At 37.7% G+C, this 20,387-nt stretch overlaps 1 protein-coding gene across 2 annotated transcripts in view; it reads right to left on the reverse strand.

Annotated features, from left to right (window-relative positions):
• Positions 1-20,387, reverse strand: part of Gro (groucho) — a 75,230-nt gene that overhangs the window by 43,250 nt on the left and 11,593 nt on the right. For both annotated transcript variants that reach the window (XM_012693290.4, NM_001134889.1), the window contains 3 exon segments: positions 14,968-15,065; positions 13,649-13,712; positions 12,555-12,599 (listed from right to left, as the gene is read on the reverse strand). In XM_012693290.4, coding sequence (XP_012548744.1) covers positions 12,555-12,599; positions 13,649-13,712; positions 14,968-15,065 — 207 coding nt within the window.

A 20,387-nucleotide genomic window follows, 5' to 3' on the forward strand; every position in this document is an offset into this window, starting at 1 on the left:
AAGTGGCCGAACAACAATATAATTGGTCTTACTTAAAATAATTGCCACTCGAACGTCGATACTTATAATCAACGGAATCGTTCGGACGGAAAGGCGTGTCATTAATATTCATTATAAACAAATGGATATAATTAGTTGGCAAGAACAAGTCGACGGTGAGCCGTCGGGTGGGTGTGCAGTGTGGGACAAGTCGTTATCTCGATCGTGTCGACTCGGGACCGGTGTCAGCTCGTAATCAGATTGTAATTGTGCTATGCCGGTCGCCGCGCCGGTCGCGCTCCGATACACAACTCCTTGTCAATTTAAACGACTGGCTTCCACAAAAAGGAGACATATGGAATTGTGGACGTATTTTATTTTTAATCACGAAAAGTGTCGTGTAAAATTCTTGATTACTACCGACAGTATCTTTAAACGAGCAATTCTTGTATATAATATATATAATCTGAATCTCGGAAACGGCTCCAACGATTTTCATAAAATTTAGTATACAGGGGATTTCGGGGGCAATAAATCGATCTAGCTACGATTATTTTCAGAAAATGTTGTTTTATTCGTGTTTTCAATAATCAACTTTATCGATAATCGACATAAACATAAACTTATAAAAAAAAAAAACAGAGCAAAGCTCGGTCATCCCCTAGTAATACCTAAATTAAACATTGAGTAATTTAAAGATGTATAGTTAGATTTATGTGTTAAAATTTTGTTTGTAGTTACGCGTACAAATTGTCTAAAAGAGATTTTCATTGATTAATAGATTAACTCGACAGCAACAAAGGCTGAGACACGATTTCATAATAGTGAGGGCAGGCGGCCCGAATAGAGCGGCCAGTGTTGACACGCATGCTTCTCGCCAAACAAAGAGCCAGCTTCCTAGCTACCCCTGTTTGTTTAGGTCCACGCCAAACGTTTATTGCCCTTTGTGTACCTTACCTCTTGGCAAAGCCGTGAAGCCTTTTTGACTTGGCACTTTTTACGAGAGCGCTTATAAGCGTGTCGATTACGAAGTGCCGAAAAACAAAGTCAGACGATTATGAAGTTGATCCCTTTAAACAATTTATTTTTACGTCGAAGTGAAATCATAAATAAACAAACGCGCTGACTTTGCATCATCTTTTATTCGTGATGCGAATAGAAACGCATGGGATGGTCATAAAACGCTCGAAGCAATATTAGTTTCTAAGAGTACATACATTTTTTTTTTATTGCTTAGATGGGTGGACGAGCTCACAGCCCACCTGATGTTAAGTGGTTACTGGAGCCCATGGACATCTACGACGTAAATGCGCCATCCACCTTGAGATATAAGTTCTAAGATCTCAGCATAGTTACAACGGCTGCCCCACCCTTCAAACCGAAACGCATTACTGCTTCACGGCAGAAATAGGCAGGGCGGTGGTACCTACCCGCGCGGACTCACAAGAGGTCCTACCACCAGTAATAGCATACATTAGCCGTTTCTTAAGCATCACGCAGTTTCACAAGTGGTTCCCACATACAAATCAATCACGGCCGAACATTAAGGTTTTTTTGCATGCATTATTAACGAGCCATCTATTGCTGGTAATGACAGAGCAATCCGAACGCTTTGTGTATTGAGCAGTGTACTTGTGCAAGAACACAATAGCGCTCGCTAACAACACAAACACACGACTGTTCACTAACGTTATAGCAAGCAATTAGCGCTGTTAATACACTCCTAATTTATGCAATGCGCAACGAAGCCTTCTCATTTCGTACGACCGCAAACAACACATTCAGACAATGCGTTCGTGTCTGTGTCAAATTATATATTTTCGGTTCGACGCGCGCTGTTATTTTTAGTTTCGCAACGTTCACCCTCGCACTATCAAGGATTATTAGCGCGATTCATATCAACTTGTTATTTCAAATAACAACATTTAATACGGCGATAACTTCATCCTAATTTTCGATTGTTATCGTTCTAAATAACGTTATCGGCTGGGTATTATCTCTTACGATTTTTATATTCAGCTGACTTGCTTTTGTTCAGATATGATAGCGAATTTATCACGGATTTTGTACTAAAATTGATTGGGACGATTACGACAAGTCCCCTGATAAAATATATACCATACCATTACCTTTTTACGTATTTTTTTGTATGATCAGTATAAAGCTGGCGATAAAAGTATTAGATAAAGGTTGTATTAAGTCATGATAAACATTTGATATGAACAAGTATATCAGCTAGTTTCTGCTGGTTAATCGGTTTCGACAGTGAAAAATGATTTATGGGTAGGTAGGTAAGTTGTTCTTGTCAGACAGATAACAGGACGACCTGTTTCGAGCGTTTCAATGAGCGAGATCAACGTTCTTCGATACTGATTTCCTCGTGTATACCTCGTATGGACATTTAATCTAACTTCTTCATGTCTAGTATATGTAATGCTTCATATAGTTTATAATTTATTGCATCATTTCTAAACAAGTGCGCTGGAGTATTTATATTAAAAGATTCGATGGTTTTCGTATTTCATCAGCGTTCCACGAAACAGGAATGTTCAATAAAGCGACTCAAGAGTATTTGACAGAATGCGATTGGAAAACCGTATATATTTACGACACGGTACGAACAGTCTACGGACGTTCGGTTGCGATACGGGAGACTGTCTGTTTGCGGGGACCGTTTGCATTGCCTTGTTTACTATCTCGTTGTATCGAGTTGCCGACTGCACGAGACGGTAAATCCTTACATTTATACGTGTACTAGCGACCCGCCCTCGTTTCGCTTCGGAAACTGTAATTTATTATTGATTTCTCCACTATTTAATGGATTTTGTTATACATATAAACCTTCCTCTTCAATCACTCTATCTACTAAAAAAAAACGCATCAAAATCCGTTGCGTAATTTTAAAGATTTAAGCATACATAGGGATATAGGGACAGAGAAAGCGACTTTGTTTTATACTATGTAGTGATTATAATAGTACGTTGACGTATTAATTATTAGATAGTGACGTGATCAGCGTGCATTTAACTTTGAAAGTAAGAGTGACCCGTTTTATTTTGAATTTATAAAAAAAAAACCGTACGAATTCGTAAGAAACGTGTCATTTGGTAACAGAGAAATTTATGTAACAGGATAATGAGTATGGCGTGTTAATTATTTAAGCACACACGGTCACACACATATACGAGGCCTTTAATAAAACTATTTGCACAGAGTCGCAACGGACACAGAGTGGAGGGCTGGAGTTTGCGAGTTTACACAGCTTGTATTTACCCAGCCTGTTTGCAAGCTCAATGCTTATTGTGAGCGTCTGTCGAGCGGAGCCGTACCCTCTTGTATGAATATTGTTTAATTTGTTAGATGCACTGAGCGAGCTCGGAGTTTGAATTTCACACACACGTTAAAGTTTCACGCTTCTCAGAATTACCAGAGTTCCCGGAAACCCAACGGTGTACCGTTAATGCGTGACGTAACTTCACAGTCCCTATTTTACCTCACAGTTAGCGCTAAAAAGTGACCACCTACTAAGTGAATCAACAGATTTTTAGATCAAATTTTAATATGACGTAAAGGGAAAAACAAGTTCGTCAGTTTTTAGGGCAGAACAGATGTTAATCTAAATTTCTCTTCCTCTTCTCAATCGTGTTACTCTTGACAGAGTGGTCGTGATCATCATGTAGTGTTGGAGGGGGCAGACTTGTCGCGTCCCGCGATGTCCCGCCATCTCTCCCTGCTTGAGGCCATTCTACTGCACTCATTTAGGGGACCCCCCACTGTGGTTTTAATTTGGTCGGTGCAATCTAAATCTATTGAGACCTTAACCTCATATCTCAAAGAGGGTATCGGCAATCATGTGGTTGTATCAACTGTGATAACGTGGTCTATTACATGAAGCTTCCCAACCCCGTGAAGCAGTTTGTGAACACATTTTTGGTACATTATTAAACAACTAGATAATGATCGTAATAGATATTTGACGTTTATATAAATATGTGGGTATTGTGCGATTTTCTTATTAGGCCACCGATACTACCTTTCGTGAATCTTTATTTATATTTTAGTCAAGATGCTTTCAAATCAAAAACGATTATTTTTTTTGCTAATCGGTGAAGCGGTATTAGCAAATTTACTTTTGATTGTTATAGATGGCGATATGAAGTCGCCTCGCGCTAAATGTTTCCGAAGCCAGTCAACATTGTAACGCGAAAGCCGATGCCAACTTTGAGATTAGTACGATTTAGATTAAGTGTTTTAAAACGATACGGTATGTGTAGTTGTTATTATGAAACGAACGTAAACAGAAGAAGAGTATCTGAAAGCGAGTTAGCGAGAGGGTGTGGGCGCTCGGGTGGACGACCGCGCGACCGCAGTCTTGCGGCTAGCCGCGCGCGGTCCGCCCCACACCCATGTCCGCCTGCCTTAACGCTAAGCTGTACTCGTCATTTGTACAGTCAGGAGCCGTCCTGCGGGTTAGGTAGGGCCTTAATTAAAAATAAAATGGCGGCTTTATACTCTAACACCTACATTAAATAAACTACACAAACTTAATACATTTATGTCCAAATAATATTAAATCATTCGTTTCAAAGCTGAATAGATAATCTGTAGCGTTAAACTTCATCGGTGAGGTTTGTTTGAGCATTACTAATTAGCCAAGCGAAATGGTTTGATGGTGGAAATGCTATATTGCGTGTAGCGTGGTACGGCCAATGTTTGTTGATGTACCTACACGCTGTGGCGCCGCACGCAACACACATTACGTGATAGGGTTGTCTCTCGCTCTTGTCAACAGTAAGGTACACAAGTACACACCCTATTTAACTAATTCCGATTAAACAGGCCATTTTAAATCACAAATCGATTTCATGGTTGACTTATATGTAGACTGTAATTATATAGTACTGTATAACAATATTTACATTTTAGTATTATGAGCGAAAAATACATGGACTACAACAATGTATCATTAAATAAATACAGTAAAGCTCTTAAAATATCAAACAAGAAAACTACTGAATGAATATTTATTACATAAAGTAAAATCCAATTTCGCCGAAAAGCCAAATAGGATAACGTCAAAAGCTGAGGGTCGGTACTTTTCGAACATAATTCGATATCGTAGGGAACTTATTTTCCGGAATTCCCAAAGGGCGGGCCCAACCCTAACATCCATAAACAGGTAAAGTTATAGTAACCTAATATTAAATGATCGGTTTGTGTACAACTGCACGCTATGTTTAATTAACTTAGCTGTGAAACATGGTAGCCTTATTAGGAGGTGTCAACGCGACACCTTTTTGTGAATGTTTTAAAATGAGGTCTGTTCACCTTTAAGAGGTTTAATAAATTAAAAAAAATAACACCATTGTCTTTGAACATAATGTTGTTTGCCTTTTTAATTAACAATTAATTATTTTTTAATTCTTTAATTAATTAATTATGATTTTTTCTACTTCGTGATAATATAACTAATTTCTGTCTAATTATTCATAAATGTAATTCGGCTTTTTAGTAGTTGAAATTTTATTACTATGAAGGTATTTTATTGTGTAAGACTTCGCCAAAATTAATAAATAAAATTTTCTAATATTGAATTATGAAGAAAAAAATCAGAGCATTCTATAAGCATGAGAAACTCATTTATCATTCGAACGAAACATTATCTATTCATGCTCAGATGTGAAGAAAAATAAGGTGAGAATGAATTTAAATAAATCATAAATATTTATTGAGACCCGATCCCGCATTTCGTATTCATGTATGGCATTATAGAAAAGTAGTTATTTAACGCCGAGGTCACAGTTTGAATCGATACTCACATTAAATCTTGTATTCGAAACCGTCAGTACAGGTTAGCTTTGAGCATACGAAATGATTGAATTAATTTATAGACAGAATGTGTTTCAAACGCCGCCTACTAAATACTGATACTCAATTAAGCCTAAGGCTTATTCATAATTCAACATGTCACCGGTGCTATTACTGTATCGATATATTCTAGATTAAATATTCATTAGAGAATTTAAATACCGGCCTACCACAAATATGTTGGAATATTAAAATTGGTTCGTGCCCTCAATTCAGTTTCCTTTTTAAGGATATAATAATAAGCGTCAACGGTATTTTAAAAATTCGAAGCGGTCCGACCATTTTTTTTTATACATTTTGAAACAACAAACATATTAATTTATTTATATATTTATACATAAATTCAAAATTCGAATAGGACAAATGATCATGATAACGTTGAACATTTTCTGACATTCTGAATTCTATAGCCATTATGGACGCGATTAATCGTAAATGGTTTCGAATCATTTAAATTATAGAATATACTAGAAATAGCACCTATGTTATTTTTCTGACCTAAAACTTTTTCTAGTTTTCACGTCACTACTCGGCAATTTGTTGGTTTCATTAATTCAGTGAACACGTTCGAAGTGCACTTTAATTGTAGCCCCACAAATGTATTGTAGAGGTTGTCAGTGAGGGGCTCAGTCAATGGCGGAGTTCCCCCCCGTACGTAACCCCTTCCTTGTTTGCATTGTTTCATTGTTTGAATACGCGGGACCACCGTACAACTGTTACCGTTTTCATGATAATGTAAGTGAGATTTAATGATACGATCTATGTGAATATTGCCGACTTAACGATGATTCTTATCGATATATTTTATTTGGTACCTGGATGAATTGTTATTCTATTCAAAAAGTTATTTGATTTTTGAGAGAATACATAGTGATGGGAATGGCACGATGTCGGAGATTTTATAGCAATCTTATTAATGTATGAACATTTTTTACTGCAAACATTCAGCTGAACAACAATACAAGAATCTGTGTATATAAATATGTATTTAGTATGCAAATGAAAAATGCGGCCTCTTAAAATTCTTACATCGTTCCGGCTGCAGTTTTACTGGTTACATTACATTGAATAGGAAACGAGTGAGTCATAGACGTGTAGTTTACGAGTCGAATAGAAATCGTCTGTTTTAAATGAAAACTCAAGGAGCGAACAAGGCGTCCATTATTCATGAGGGCCGTTTCACGCCCGACCACCGACAAGCGCGAGTCGAGTGCCGACGACGCGCGTTCCCCACGCGCCGACCCGGCCACGCCAAACTGTTCCCGAATCTATATCCGTGTCTCAATCAAAGCAATTAAGGTGGCCAGACTACGACAACAAACGTCGAACGGGGGACGTACGTATTCACTGTAATTAGTTTCACATCGCCGCCGGAGTCGAAGGGCGATAAATTAACCTGGCGATACGGAATATCACCCCGAAATCACGTTAAACTTGTAAACTTCCCGACATGAACGCAAATTGTTTTACCAACTGATCCGAGTCTATCAGCGATATAGTTTAAATCCCTAAACGGAAAGTCGCGCACGTTTCGTGTTACGAATTATGACGTACGTATAATAATTATAACAGTATAATGATGTATCGCCACGCGAGAGCACGACGTGTAGGAATGAATACGTGTATTAGTAAGACAGAGCGCCTCGAGCGTCTACCCGACGATACACATTATTAGACGTGTTGTTTTATTGCACGATTTAGGCGGGCCGTAAACTCGTGTTTATTAGTCACGAGTCTTTACGTGCGCATTATACGCGACGACTCATTGTGCGTGGACACTGATTTACTAAATTACATCAATTTTTTTTAATGTAAAATTGAAATGTTTGGTACCTAATACCGGTTACAAAACCGAGTGATATTAATAAAATGGAGAGGGTAATACACGCCTTATTTTTCACATGGCATCCCTGTCCCTGTGCATTGTAGGGGGCAAATTTGAAAACACAATTAGACTTAATACAGAGGTGATTGTTGGCGAGCGAGGGTCGCAGGCGAGGGGTTACGGCAAATCCTTTAATTTGGCTCCCCGATCAAATAATAAAGCGGACGGAGGGGCAGCAAACGGCGATATCGCGTTTAGTGGTTTTATTGCAAGCGCCATCTGCCGCGCGACGCACGCTGTAGATCCGGAGATAATTTCGCTTTTAAGCGAGGGGGCGAAGCGACGGAGCGTTCATTGTGAGTTGTTGCCTTCGTTTAGACAATTCACAAGGCTGTATCCGCGTGTAGATGTACGAGATAGCGCGCCATTGTGCGGGCCCCGTAACGACTACCTGCATGTCGATGTGAAGACTCAACACTTATAATTTGATAAGGAATATTGCACAGCCAAATGCACTTATCCTGATATTATTTCGGAGCATTTCCATTGGCCTATTTCCCTATATAATTATTATAGTTGCGAATATATTAATACTGCGGTTTCTGTGGTTGTTTTTTTTCACTTCTTAAGCTCGGCTTTTGTCGGTAAATTTAATAATGTCACAGATTATATAATATAAAAAAAATATGCAGCCGTTTCGAAATAAGGATTTAAAGATTGGTAATCTTTTGCAATGTCGAACTAGGTGGCGTTGCCAAACTATATAATAAGAATATATGAATAATCACTAAATACTTGAAAACTGTTTCTGAAATGTCTATGGAACCTCTTTCTACTTTTTCTTTTGTAGTCGGTTGAAAATAGGATTTCAAAAGAATTAATTAAACATTCCAACGCAATACGAAACGCTATCTTAATACCTTACGTCACTTTTAATCCGCTAAAGGTAATGTTGATAATTAGTCCATAATTAATGTGGTAAGCATGTAAATCCTAATCAGTTCATTGAATTGATAACATAGTAGTAGGAAAAGACCGTATCGACATTTGTAAACAAAAAGCCGTAAACAAACAGTATTAAAAACGTTAGCCCCCGCTTGTTTCGTTATAAATAGTAGGTAAGCGGATTGAGCACGTGCAGCGTTTTTATCAATGAGAGCCAGAGGGTGTTGTGTGGACGCACCCTAATGCAAACCAAACAATCCCCCGCCTCGCACATGAATAATTTCACCATGTCGATGACACAGAACAAAAATAACAGACAGCCCACTCTTTTTTTTCCATTTTAGACCTTGCTACTAATCTTTGTACTACGCAAGGGTTACCGATGGCTTAAAATGAAGGAGCATCATTTATTCGAAGCTATCTCACATGGCCGTGCAATTATGTCGTTAATCTGTTTACGACCCTTCTGTAACGAACACTAGTCCCCTGTTTTGTGTCAGGGGCAAGGGACGGAATCGCAATAACCCGTAGATTATTAAATTATACGGACACGTACCTACTGGAAACTGTTCAAATGGATTTTTTTCCAATTAGATTTCGGATTTATTTGCTCGTTGATTTATGAAGAGATTTCGAAAAGTGTTTATTTTTTTATTAATTTATTTGTGATGAAATGATGGAACAATCATTTTGTTCTTTTATTAGCTTGGTATGTATGTTTGCTTGTATTAAAGTAATTTTCATGGACTCCAAGACGTCTGATCAACTTCATACCAATTATCGTAGTTTTACGATATGGTATTGTCATTAAAATTATTTAAAATTTCGATCTAATTAATCTCTGTGTACCGGTATCTAGAGATAAAATACATGAAATTAATTGTTGGTTCAATTTCAGCTTATAAACATTGAAAATATAGAGTACGTATTTTTAATTTCCTTCATATCTATTTACGAATGACTGTTTAGAATGTTTTTTTAAGGAAAACATCGCACCCATCTTTTGTTATAATTAGAACGCGTAAATGGAAAATGTCGGCATTCAGAAATAACGCACGAAAAAATATTCCACTGCACAACTCCAGAGCTTCCGTTACTACAAAATTGTGATGGATGAATCGTATAGCGTAAAACGAACATTCAAACAAACATCAGAGCCATGACAGCGGCGCGAGGGAAACACGGTATCGATATTTAATAACAGACGAGCGTCGGGGAGGAGGCGCGTGCAACGGAGCGCGCCGCGGGGTGTTACACAAGTAAACCTCGGCAAAGTATTCCGATATCCCGCCGACACAGTTCGTTCCCTCGCAACGCCCTCGTCTATTCTATACATTTCCACATTAATTTGTCACAAACGAATCCTTTGCTTTCAACATCGCAACTGCGTTTCGGTTTGAAGGGCGGAGCAGCCGTTGTAACTATACTTGAGACCTTAGAACTGATATCTCAAGGTGGGTGGTGCATTTACGTCGTAGATGTCTATGGGCTCCAGTAACCACTTAACACCAGGTAGCCTGTGAGCTCGTCCGTCCATCTAAGCAATAAAAAAAACAGTCAAAATCTTATAGTATCCATAGTTAATACCTTAGCCTTTTTCAATTTATTTTGAATACCGAACCAGTGGTACGTAATTAGCACAGAGTCGACGTTCATTCATAGAAAGAAACCGTTGCGTTAATCGGCAGCGTGAAAGTCGGTTCAAGCGTGAATAATGGCTCGAAGCACAGAACAATAAGTCTCCGTGTCGATACAGGCACACAAAGACGAAACAATCAATTCACGGCATAAGTAGGTGCGATTCGGCACGGTCTCACTAAGCTACGGTCTGGCCCCGCGACTAACAAAAGAAAATCTAAGCAATTAGTCGTCGTCAGAAAGAGCGGAAAACGCGAGTTAGACGCGGTCACGGCAACGAACGCAGCGCGGTCACGACGAGCCTACTCCCCGCGACTCTACATGCGTCATAATAGAGTCATTACGAGATAACCAGCACGAAGCACATCTCGAATAAACATCGCCCAGTCAGCGTTCAAGCACTACAAGTTCGGTACGATGCGATCGAACAAAAAACCAATACTTCCATCCCATCAGAGACTATGTAACAGAACTGACAATCGGAATTCATTTGAGCGTCATTTTATTTTATTGAGTGTTTAACCCGACCGGGCGTCGTGTGACGAGCAAGAACGAGCGAGATAACGAATAAAAAATGTAAAACATTCTATTACGGTCGGCAACGCTATAAAAGCTTAACAAAGTCCGAGGGGTACGTTTCGGTTCTCGCTCGACCGAGCGTGTTAAGTGCTAATGTAATAATCCATTACAATGAAGCGCGCCAGTGTACGCTAAATAGCGCATTCAAGCATTGAGCCGGTGGAGGCCGCCATCTGTCCGCCGCAGCACCAAACAATACAGCCCTTCTAATTTCCCCCTCGACCTGAGTTTGCCAGACCCTTAACAAATATTATATTACTCACTGCAGTTTGCTTTAACGTATTCTGAGGTCTCTCTCCTACACTTATTATTCAGTAAACATTGCGTTTGACATCAGATTTATTATGCTCGACGTAAATGTTGGAATATTAAGTTGATATCAAAACAGGTACGTATTAATTCAGACCTCGAAATGTTACAGCAAAATACATTTGACATACCTATATGTAACTAGTAATTACAGACTTTGGTAGAATAGTAAATGCGATCACCTGTACCGTTAATTTTTATTATTTACGAGATGTTCATTGTAACGTGTGAAATAAATGAATGTTTTTTTATTAAATGCAAGGATATTGAATTGATTTTGTTGGACATGTTACAGGCTATTATTAAAAAGCGGGGTTCGATTGTAGACAGGGCAGTGAGCGTAAAATCAACAGATTACCATGAAGCCCCCCGTGGATAGCCCCTCGGGCGCAAGGGACCCCTGGTGCACAGTATATATACCTATTTGTTAGGGTATCTATTGTTGGTCTCTGGTCAGGGCTGTCTACAAACAAGCGGGATTAGCAAGAGAATTTGAGTTTAGTTGAGCAACAAAATTGATCGATATTGCGACACAACTGATATTCAGACAAGAATACGTAAGATATTCGCATCACAAATCGATTTAAAAATTTACTATAGTTACGCATATTCCTGTAAACTTTCTCGAAGTAATAGGGTAGATATTACAGTAGAGACTAGTGTAATAAATGTATTTGTCGGACTCCGCAAATTCCAACCCAAAATTTCAAAATATCGGTTTAATTTAGGCACGGCTTATGACAACCCTAAACGTCCCCTTTGTAAATCCTGCTAAGCGTCTAATTCATGGATATTATATTTTCTCCGTTTTAGTTGAACTCATATTTAGGGGAAGCTCAAGCTCCCCTTGCACCACGGTTCCGCAGCCCCACGCAATATATCGATAATGTATGGAAATGAAAACCCGTCACAACATCAACTCAAACCGCACTCGGCAACCCTGATTATTTTTCAATATAATATTTAATATCCCAAAAGAATCTGTGTGATGAAAACAAATTAACTTCGCAAGTTTTAAATGAAAAACCGTAATGTCAACAAAGCGGTTTGAACGGGTCGGGACGGCCCCCGCGCGCATCGAACGTTTATCTAACAAACAGCCAGAAAGCAAAAACACATATTTTTTACTTTCTAGTTATAGTTAGGTGGAATTCTTCGGTCATCACTATTTACCTAAAATGTAGTAATTTTGTTACGAATTTCAATGTGATCACGCGGAAACGGTTCACTATTTAAGTTTGGCTGAAAAATTGTAGTATTTTCTTTCATAAGCATATTTAAATCTTTGGGATGACGCCTTGTGACATTTGAAATTCCTTTTTGAGAACAAACATTCTTAAGCGAAAGTAAAATATAGGTTACAGCTAACTAGTGATTACGTTAATTTAAAAGTAGGTGTCATAGTACATACCTGTTTGTGCATTTCCACGTTGAGTCCATACGACATTTCATAGTACTGAAACATAAACATTATTTTAGTGTGATAAAAAAAAAAAAAACATGTACTAAAAATTTGACCAATCTGTGCGTGTTTATTATATGTTTTCAGTCCACCCTAAACAAGTTTCATTCCCCTTATTTTGTGATTAAGACTAAATATTGCCAACCTCCTAAAAAAACGAACTCCATTTTAGATATTCGCGTTTCAATGTAACAACGCTATATTTACTCCATGTTACCAATCTGAGATAAATGATTGCTTTATTTTTAGAATTATTTAAAGCGTGTGCAGGTAAATGTACCCTTGATGATTCATATTAAGACACAAAAATTTTCAATGAACACATATTAATTTAAAGTTTTCGGTCTATCTGTCAAAACATAACAAGTAGGTACATTGTGACGCAGAAAACGATTGCCAAGCATTAACTTTCTCAAATTATAGGAGTCGGGTGACTAAACATCCGCGGCAGCGCAGTTTGGACGCCGGCCAGAAGTGTTTCCGACACATAAAAATTCTCCCGAAAATTTTCTCTGGAGCGTATTTAAATAAATTGCGAGCGATTTGGCAACACTTAACCGTGATTTAAATCTGAATAGAGCGAACATTCGGGGATTAAGGCATGCCAAAATATCTGTCCGTTTCAAATATATTGTTTGTTAGTGTGCGGGAAGCTAATGTGTTTACGCACGTGTATGTGCACCGCGATAACTGGTTTGATTGATTGGACATTGCGCAACAAAACCCGGACTTTCATTCAACATATACGCGAAGGTTACTACTCGAAAAGCGTGTTTATTAAAACAACATGACATAAAGGTAATGTTCCGAGTTCATTTTATCAGTGTAGTTAGTTATCTAAATAAAAGGGACCACTGAATCGAATGTCCGAATGCAATAGGCGACATGCGGGCGCCGAACAAAAGAAACATATTTATTGATTTCACACGCCAACAAATGTTTAATGCGATAAACATCTCTATTTGTCCGTTGAATTAACAGTTGATTTTTTGTTTGGGCTTTTATTTTATGATAGGAAACAATAATAGACTCCAGACACTCACCATTACATAATGCCTTTGTATTTCTATTTTTTCACTAGCCAGTTTCTCGCATTCTAATTTTAAACTGAAACAAAAACAACAATACAAAAATGATAGTATCTAAATCCTTCAGTTCTTTTTTTTTCATGGCAATGAATATTATAATCATAACGTAGATAGATAAATATCTAGAAGTAATATAAATGAGTTAATTAACTTGAATGATATAAAAGTGACTGGTAATGATTATTCTAAGAATTCATTATTGATATCTGTAATAATATAATAAAGTTGAAAGCTGCATAGGAGTCTGGTACACGAAAGTCTATTTATATGTTTAAGATAAGGAACTTTGTTTTTTTTTATTTTTTTTTATTGCCTAGATGTGTGGACGAGCTCACAGCCCACCTGGTGTTAAGTGGTTACTGGAACCCATAGACATCTACAACGTAAATGCGCCACACACCTTGAGATATAAGTTCTAAGGTCTCAGTATAGTTACAACGGCTGCCCCACCCTTCAAACCGAAACGCATTACTGCTTCACGGCAGAAATATGCGGGGCGGTGGTACCTACCCGTGCGGACTCACAAGAGGTCCTACCACCAGTAAACGCCGTATCACAACGCCGTTTGTTTAATGTTTTTTTTTATCTCGTATAATATTAGGTCAGACATATTATATTTATTGTTTTTATCGTAGCACCACCCGGCAGTTCAATTTCAATTCTAGATTACCTACAGTAATGTACCTACAAGTTTAACGAGCGCATTGAAAGCTGAGTGATAAGAGGTTTACGATATCGTAATTCTGCCATAACTGGGTAATGGATACGAGCCAGTATCAATATAAAGGTTGTTCTAGTATGATTATTATAAAAATAAACGGAATACCTTCATTGGCAGTTAAAAAAAATAATACAAACATGCAAATAATACATAAATAACATAAATCGGAATTGAAATAAACCCTTTTTTTTTAAATGTCAGCCTTTAAATAAAACGTTCTACTTTATAGAGATAAGATAACAATGGAGTGAGATGACAAAAAGGGCTGATAAAAAGGGCTCCGTCCTCAAAGGGACAGGTACGGTATGATGTCGCTGATTCCGGCGACAGACCGAAGCCCAGATGATCCATCTTTAGATCCTGTTGCTTGTACACAAGCATTTGATCTCGTGGGCTCTCTCGGATTATTTTCTTTGACTATTAAATGTATTGTATTTATTTTTTTGTTCGTTCACAATAAGCTCGTATCTGTAGTCAGTAGTTTATGAACGAGGGTGAATGCGGGTAGTTTGAAATACTTTTGCTAGGAAGCTTTATATATTAATTTACTTACTTATGATATTGAGCTTGTAGAAAATTGAATTCCTCTTTAATCCTATCGCACGATTCACCCACTGTGAATTTGATCGGTTGCCCGGGTTGTGGTGGACCCTGTAATAAATGAAAAAGAAAAAATTAAAATTAAACAAATCGATTACAATATTTTATAATTACGCAAGACCGAAGAACGGAAATAAAAAATCGACTGATATAAGTAATTCTCCACCATTACAAATTGCTTAGAAACGTTTATGGTAAACACGCGAACGATACAAATGTTAAACGCGCAGCATACAAGCCATCAATCTCGGTCTCTGTACAAAAACGTTCCTATCACGAAACAAAAATTACACGCATCCCAAATTACCATAATACAAATTATCCTTTAATGACCATAATTCGGTGTGAGCCTCGATTAATGGAACAAAAAAAAAAGAAAAAAGAAAAATAACAACAACGCCGAGCGCTCGCCTCTTAACACAAAAATAAAGTAACGTGAACACGCGAGCATGTAATAATAAAGAAAAAAGAAGCAAAAAAAAAAAAAAAACACGAACTCCATAATAAGAAGCACGAAAAGAAAAATAAAGCGAGGGACACAACAACACACGGTCGCCGGGAGGCCGATGGCAAAAAATAAATAACCGCCGCTCGGAGCCGGCGCGATGAACAAACGGACTTTAAAAATAATAAAAGAAACGTAAATAAAAGCGTAAAAGGAACTGGCGCGGCGTGTAGACGTTGTAAATGGAGCTGCGGACAATCGGGACCGGAAAAAATGCGCCCGGGAATTTAGTGAATGTAACCACCGGGGAGATAGGCCTGCGGTCGCGGTCCGCGCCGCCGCCGCTCTCTCCGACTCTAATGGGCGATCGCACTTAATAACGTAATAGATACAGCATCGTGAATCCCGACCGCAACTTCGCATTCTAGACTCGGTTCGGTCTGCTTAATGCGAGTTTTTTAACGTACTCTATAGAGTAAAAGTTAGCTCATATTTGTATGGAATGGGATCGTTTGCCTACGTTTGCCGCTAGGGGTGCTGTTCCAACTGCATACAAAATTGAGCTAACTTTTACGCTATCTAGAATGTTGAAAAACTCTCACTAAGTACAAAGAATTGTTTTCATTTTACTTTATTTTTTTTACTTCAAAAAAACGGACGCACTGTCACGTCATGATAAAATGTAACGTTCATATGAACTAGCCATCTCTACACAGCCAGGCCGTCGCCTAAACGATTTGACTCCAGATTTGCTCTAATATTTAAACCTGTTCCGCTATACTAAGTCGTCCCTATACATTAAACATCACACTTACAAACTGCTTTATTACGTCGACATAAATAATCCTAGCCCACGCAAATAAATATCCGCCATTGAATGAAATTGCCAATCGTTACTTATATATTTTAAAAGCAATAAAACACGACCGTGGGCTGAAAGCACTTTACTTCGAGATGTGTATTGACTCGGTCAATTACTTATTCGTGTTCGTTCGGTCTCGGAACGGAAAATAATAATAATAATAAAAAACGAATCGAAAGTTACGAGCTAACATAACGCATGTTCTCAGGGTAAGAGCAAAATGATATTGACAGTAGCATCCTAAAGGCGCGTCGAGACAACACGTGTGGCGTGCATCACAACGAATCGCACACTCCGGGAACGCTGCTTTGGTGTTTCTTTTTTTTTTAAATTTATTTAAGGCACAAACATTAATACTCTTAAAGCCTGAGCTATATAATCGGTCTGCCCAGTGTTGTCTTTATAAAACTAAATGGCTTTGTATTATTAATTATACGTTTTACGAACGACCTCTAATGCTCGTTGTTTTCACCGCAAATAAGACCGTCATCGATATATATCTTTACAGCGCTAATGGACAAGCATTTTATTACCGAAACCGAACTGCTATATCAGAATATTACGACTGGATTGTATTAAACGGCTTTTGTGTTATAAAATTGTTTAACATTCGAATCTTATCTAAATCGATACCGCAAAGTCATGGCCGTTCAATTTTTTTTTTGTAAATCATTAAGCGTTTACCGGGAAACAAAATTAATTACACGTTATCAATGGGAATATCAATGCTGTTTTATTAACAGTTTCGACTGATTAGAAAGTTGTTAGAGGCTCATTTAGTCACGGTCACTTGTTTTGTAAATAATTTTTTATTGCCTATTTTTTATTGACCACAAATTTTAATTCAAATAAAGCAATTACGTGTTAGTGTGCCGTGCTACTGGCTCCACGACGATTTCCCACGATAAAATACTTCCCTTCGATTTTTAATGGCCCAAAGATTATTCGAAAACTTTAAAAAGCTCACAAAAGAAATGAAGATAATCCTCGACAATAATAGACTGAGTAAATGGTCCCCCTCTAAATAAAAAAAAATCTCATAAATTATCACCGAAAAGGTCAAATTAAAATACAATGAGGAGTTTTTGAGTGGCAGTATTGTGTAGAGGGCCCGGATGAAAGACCCGCATCCAGCGACCAACGCTTATAAAAACAAAACTAAACAGAATGCGTTTAAACGGATATAAAAAGAAATACGTGTTCTTATTTCAAATTATTGAATACGTCTGTGTCTGCCCACGTCTACCTGCCGTACGATTCTGGAGTTTTTTTTATTTCTTTTAGTTCGAATTCGAATTTTGAAATCACCGAATGAGTTCAGCTTTTATTGGTGTATTATTGATAATCAACAATAATTTTCGAAACCTACAATTTTGAGGAAGTTCCGAAGAATTTTAAAAAGTGGATCGATGTCAACTGTTTATTAGTAATATTAGAAGGTTTCCCGCTCCGCAGAGTGCGTACACAAGTTCAGCGGCTCGGTAAACATCTAAACACCATTCGCACTTACAAACCAAACAAGCACAGACAAATATTTGAACATTGAGATTGGCTTTGTAACGTAACGCTGTACCGTCGAAGTGCCGCGAGCTAATATCATCTGTATTGTGTTCAGCGGAAGACGTAAAAAGGCGTGTTATAAAAATCGACATATGGCGTTTAGGGACGGAAATACAAAAAAAAAATATGCTAGTAAACTAATATGGTAGCGCTGGGATCGGAAAGCTGATTTTATTTTCTTAGAAACACAAGACGGTTAGCCGACGAATGTATACGGTGTGGCTAATGGTGAGTTGTTTGATATCGATGGTTCCGAGAATAGAGGTCTAATTAAGCGTCGCTGCAACTGGACAGCGTAATGTGGCTTCGGGAATTAATGTGTTGGCTTTATAGCGCAATCTAGCTGTGGTGATTAGTTTTTAATTGCAACCCGTCAAGTGTCCGACGTGCGGTTTTAATATTGACGGACATTAAGGCGAAGTTTTATTTTCATTACATTTTAAAGGCAAAAATTTAAACCGAATTTTGTTCGCTATTTAAAATACAAACTTTTAGCGCAAATTGTGTGAACACGTGGAAGAACTATTTGAGAGCCCATACGAGGCTCTTAACAAATGCTCCGTTTGATGGAGACTTGATTATGACAAGGCATTGTTTGCGTACTCCAAATGCCGTGTTTGTACAGATAACGTTATCTACGAATGTTGGGAATTATTTTTGGTGAGCATTGACTCAAGGCACTCCAGTTATCAGCTTTGATAATCCTAACTCACGTTTCCGTTGACAAGTCTCGTACAATGGCTCCACAATCGGCAATGACACAGATTTTTAATGTGACAACTGTTGTTTTATAGCCGCGATTCGAATTAATTTTAATCATATTTGAAGATTACGTTGTCTAAATAAATGTTTAAGTCACGACAGACACACTCGTATGTTCCGATTTTGTGTTAACAATGTTAACATTTATAAATGTTTTGGAAAAACAAACACGAGGTTGGTCACACAAAAAAGGAAAACTCATATTTTTGAAAAGAAACGTCATCTCATTTGCTCGTAGCGGTAATTTTGTCAGTCAAATATTGACGGAGTAGGACGCGACACGGATTTTGAACAAATAGACAAATAGGCATTAGCACTCACCACCCCCCCTCCGACCCCCGTTCCCCGCACACCACCTCATAAACTCATAAAACACGAGTGACGGATCGGCAAAGAAAATTCTCGGTCTTCACGTTAAGAACATTTCAACAAAGATAAAAGATTACTTAATTGTGTTTAATAATTGTTAATATGTACTCGGTTCGTTTGCGTGATACCAAAATTGACTCAGAGATCTAGTAAGAGAAATATCGCGATAAGACATGTCCTACATGCGTTTCAAAATGTAATTATTTTCTATGTAGGTACGTATAAGAAGCGCACACTATCATATACACATACTATCACATATCTACAGACAAAAATATTTAAAATTCTCGTCACGATAAGCGTTTTACAAGTTAAATTCGGTTTACAAAATGGATTCCTGCGCTGAACTTTAAACAGCTATAACACAATGCTAAAAGGCGTTTCTTTGAACCGAATTGAATTCATTATCACGCGACCGGTGTCGCGTTACTTCCTCTTTTGCAATCCTGGCCAGTTTCACCAGGCCCCCAGAAACGTTCTTACGAATGAAAATCAAAGAAAGGGGGGCTCATTAAACGATTGTCACGTGTGAATTAATGTGACATACACGCATGATACTATGTGGGAATTATTTTATTCGAACGATGCATTTTCGGTCTCGACTTAAAGTACAATGTACATACGTCAGTGGTCTAGCTTAAGTAATGGAGTGACAAGCGAACACGTGACTAATAAATATAGTTTCATACGTTCTTTATTGTTCGGTTTTTATTATTTGCGGAACCTAGTTTTTATGGGCACTTGGCCGTGACAAAAGACGCAATAAAACGTATCTACTTAGATTCAGTAATGAAGTCTTCTCTATTTCATTTGTCTTGTTTTCCTTCTCGGTTTCGCTGCCAACTTTTACATTATGTCCGTGTAATAAATAAAATATTTATTAGCAAAGCATATTTTATTGTCCGTTTATTTAATCAAAACGATAATTTAAGTTGCTTTTCATTGTCATCGATTCGTAGATACGTAATGGATTCGAGTGTGTTTCGTTTCTCTGTGTTTTCATTTTTAATTGTCTCATGAAATGAGTTTATTGGTTTAATTCAGCTACAGATGTATACAATTGGGTGCTACAAAATATTATCTTAACATAACTACTTTAATGATAATCACTGATTATGTAATAGCTAACAACAAGTATGGCCTACGGTTTCAATTAAACTTAATACGTAAGTCTAAAATATGGTCTTAATCTCATTTGATATGGCATTTATTTTAATCATTCTATTGTTTTGGTGGTTACGAAAAACTCAAGTCGTCTGAAATAACACAATGAAAGCCATGAGATTAAATCGTAATAGCAATTTTAATTATTTGTACGATTCGCGAGAACCGGAGAAACTTCTAAATTGACTAAGATAAATAGGAGCTTATCATT

The sequence above is a fragment of the Bombyx mori genome, chromosome 21, assembly GCF_030269925.1.
Source record: "Bombyx mori chromosome 21, ASM3026992v2".
Classification (NCBI taxonomy): Eukaryota; Metazoa; Arthropoda; class Insecta; order Lepidoptera; family Bombycidae; genus Bombyx; species Bombyx mori.